This window comes from Borostomias antarcticus (assembly GCF_949987555.1).
Source record: "Borostomias antarcticus genome assembly, chromosome: 8".
NCBI classification, from domain to species: domain Eukaryota; kingdom Metazoa; phylum Chordata; class Actinopteri; order Stomiiformes; family Stomiidae; genus Borostomias; species Borostomias antarcticus.
This window is the reverse complement of record NC_140241.1, coordinates 10,288,289-10,292,039: the sequence shown is the minus strand read 5'-3', so window position 1 is coordinate 10,292,039 and position 3,751 is coordinate 10,288,289. Positions and strand designations below refer to the sequence as shown.

The following is a 3,751-nucleotide window of genomic DNA, read 5'->3' as shown; positions in this document are numbered from 1 at the left end:
ACTGCACTTATATAGCACCTTTCTACAAAGTGCTTTACAATGGAATCATTCATAATGGCCTCTCATTCATCCACACATTCACACACCAATGGCGACAAGCTGCCATGCAAGGTGCTGGCCATTGGAAGCTATTTGAGCTTCAGTGTCTTGCTCAAGGACACTTCGACATGTGGACAGGAGAAGCTGGGAATCGAACCACTGATCCTGTGGTCATTGGACAACCCACTCTACTTCCTGAGCCAAGTCACAATACTACACCACCAGGAAGCTCTTTGAGGGTCACTGGGCTAAAGCATTTGGAAACCACTGACCCACCCTATGATGTCTGGTTCAGTAGTATGGCTGATCACAGAAGCACTAGTCTGACTCACAGGATGTAGGTTTTGGGGACAAGCTTCGTCATTCATTTATTACTGCCCTGTTAGTGGCAACTGAAGATTTTCCCGCCCAATCAGATTCAATCCAGACTACGTGAAACAACAACCTAGCAACCGCTCCGCCCAAGACGATAGTGATTGGTTTAAAAGAGCTAAATAAATACAGCCCCCCCCCCCCCAACAGTAATGAGTGCAGCAGACCCTTTCTCCAGCACTGGCACAGCGTAAACAAAGTCTGGAGACAGGTCTGCCTATGCGAGACTACAGAAGACCTAACTGTCCACCCTAGTTTATTAAATTGTCAACAGGTCTCAATCGACCCTGATTACGTATAGTATCTCTTGGGACTTGGAAGTCTGTTGACTGCTCATTGAGGGCCCACACCCATGGCCACAGTTGTGAATGATCCACAGGCTTCGGTCAGACCCAAATAGAAGCCACCAAGCCGGAATGGCCTGGCCAGTATGATGTCACCGTAAAGGGTGTGGTAGTTGGATGTATTTTGGATCGTGGCCTGGCTTGGCTGATTGGACAAGTTACTCTGGGTGTTCTGCACTTTCTACTCCCACAGAGAAACTTTAGTATGATCTTAGGTTGATCTTTGGTATCTGTGTATTGAGCATAACCTGAGTTCACAATAATACAATTTTGCGAGGTTTTATTGTAAGATCCTTTTTTCACCAGCAGAGGGAGCCAGTTACACATACTAAGTGCTAATAGGTACCAGACCACACATACTGCATCGTTCCAGAGAGCTTTATTGTGATATTGCTTGTGGGTGTGTTCAGATCTGGTCCGCCTGCCTAGCTGGATGCCATGGTGCTCTTGATCCAGGAGATGTAGTTGCACACTTTGGTGTAGACACCAGGCTTCTTTCTCAGAGCACAGCCATGCCCCCAGGACACAACCCCCTGGAGCTCACCGTCACACACCATGGGACCCCCAGAATCACCCTGGATGAGGTAATAATAATAATAATAATAATAATAATAATAGATTAGATTTAAAGTAAGTAAAGGCCACTTTACATGGTGACAGAAAACGACAGACAAGTCAGACAACAGAAGTGGAAGAGAGAGAGAGAGAGAGAGAGAGAGGAGGAGAGAAGGAGGAGAAGACAAGAGGGAAAGAGAAATACAGTAGAAGGGCAAGATAGAATCATTAGATCAGAATATGTAGAGACATTTTTATTTTTAGGATAAACCCCTTGAGATGCACCATGTGGTTTTCGAGGGGGTCCTAACACAAATGACACTACTTAACAGAGTCAAGAGTTTCAACGTAAATAAACAGATAGTAATACAAATTTCAATACAACAACATACAGACAGACAAACAAACAAAATAAAAGGAGGAAACACAAAAAACAAGCACACACTACCTACTGTACCTCCCTACCTCAATGAAAAAACATTACAGTCACAAGGTGGCTGAGAACCAGATAAACTGTGGATCTCAAACACATAGATAAGATCAGGTATCCTGCAGTGTGAATAAACGGTCACAGCTTCAAAGATAGCAAGAGCGCTCCATCTCAAAATAGGAGGACAGCGCTTGAATGCTTAAATGTAATAGAAGATGAGATGGATGTAATATCAAGCGCCAATTATCTTCCTCTAATGAAAACTGTAAATAAATGAAACGAGGCCCGTGCTGTTTTCTGTGTGACTGGAGTGTGTTACCTGACAGGAGTCCTTGCCTCCCTCCAGGAAGCCGGCGCAGATCATGTTCTCAGTGATCTGGAAGGGATACGCGTTGAAGCAGGTGTCGTCATCAAGGAGAGGGGCGTCCAAGCACTGCAGCTTATCAGGGTACCTCGCTGCCATATGGGAGGCAGAAACAGATGAAAATGAGCTGGTGTATATCTATTATTTTACCACGTCAAGAATAGAGCGTGTCACTGATGGTTTGCTGAGACTGATAATAAACCAGCCTATTGCTCCTGTCCTCGTGTTAGGTTCTTAGCGTTAGGTTAATTTCACAAGTGTAACATACACAGCTGTTTGATAGAACATACACATAAACAAGTTCCTACTCTCAGGCAGATGTGAGATAAACAGATGTGTGACAGGAAACATAAACATGCTAATCCCACTCACATCCCTGGTTGCTAGGGCGGAGGCTCCCCCAGCCAGAGATCTGGCACTTGGACCCAGCGGGAGCACAGCGAGCGGGCAGGCTGGCCGGACGCACGTATCTGTTGAGGGTGGCGGGCTGGCTCAGCTTGATCAGCATGATGTCACTGTCCTGAGTACGGGAGTTGTAGTCCGGGTGGCGGATGAACCGGGCGGACATGATGTGCTGCTCCGTGTCTTCGGGCTCCCAGATGTTGTGCTCCCCCAGGCGGACCTCCAGAGGAGATCTGGGGGGGGGTCATTTCAACATGGAGATGTCATGTAATACGGAACAGATCAAATGTCAAATGTCTGTCTAAATGTTGATTTTTTTTCCAAACTGAATTTCAATTTTGGTCTCCTTAAATCTATTTTCTCTATATTCAGGCTAGGCTGCTATTGTAAATAAGAATTTTTGCTTAAGGGCCTGCCTGTTAAATGAAGGTAATTTTTTTTTTTTTTTTTTTTATGTTAGAGATATATCAAGTTGTTATGCAATATAAAATGTGGTAAAAACATAGGAAGGAAAACATATTTGTTAGGTGATCTTCAGTTAATCTTATTTCACTCTTAATCTACTGCAGTTCTTACTTCTTGTAGCAGTGTGCAGCAGAGAGCACCCATTCACTGGACAGGAGGGTACCTCCGCAGAAGTTGTACCCCGTGAACAGAGACACCTGGTACGGCACAGAGTTCTTCGGGCACTCATACCCTCCGACGATCTTGCCATCCTCGTTGTCCAGGGCAACTGAGGAAAGAAAAAGAAAGTTCTTGAAAAAAGGTTGTGCAACAAAAGTTATCACAGTGTTTTTTTCATGTCAAATTAGGCCAGTTACAAGACTGGTGGCAGCTACTCTTACATCCTGTCTAGTAAGGCACTCATACACAGGAGGGGGTGGGGGATTAGGACAAAATAAATATTTTAAATTGTAACCTTTAAAAACTACAAGCTACGGTACCTGCCCCTCCAAAGAGCGCTAGGAGAAGGAGAACTTTCATGGTTTTGTTTCTGTCCATTCGGTGTAGCTGGCAGGGATCCGCACTGTACGTCTCACAACCGCTATTTTTATGTATTTACGCAAGTCCTCTTATCTCACCTTTCTCAAGGTCCCAGACTTCCCTCGTGTATCATCACACCTGATCCTCCTGGAAAACATGTGCTGTATTTCCCCTAGATATGCATAGTAATGTAAGTACAGTGTGTAGGAGTGAATGGTAATATAAATATTGGATTAAAAGTGATCTAAACTGACTGACTGA

The 3,751-nt window shown here is 44.6% G+C and overlaps 1 protein-coding gene across 1 annotated transcript; it reads right to left on the bottom strand.

The window, feature by feature from the left end:
- Positions 1-1,180: 1,180 nt before the first annotated feature.
- On the bottom strand, positions 1,181-3,490 carry LOC311312490 (trypsin-3-like; the record flags this gene model as incomplete). Its single annotated transcript, XM_084442451.1, has 5 exons — positions 1,181-1,330; positions 2,060-2,196; positions 2,477-2,739; positions 3,083-3,239; positions 3,451-3,490. 5 exons carry the CDS (start codon positions 3,488-3,490, stop codon positions 1,181-1,183), a joined length of 747 nt encoding a protein of 248 aa, XP_084298577.1.
- Between the last annotated feature and the right edge of the window lie 261 nt (positions 3,491-3,751).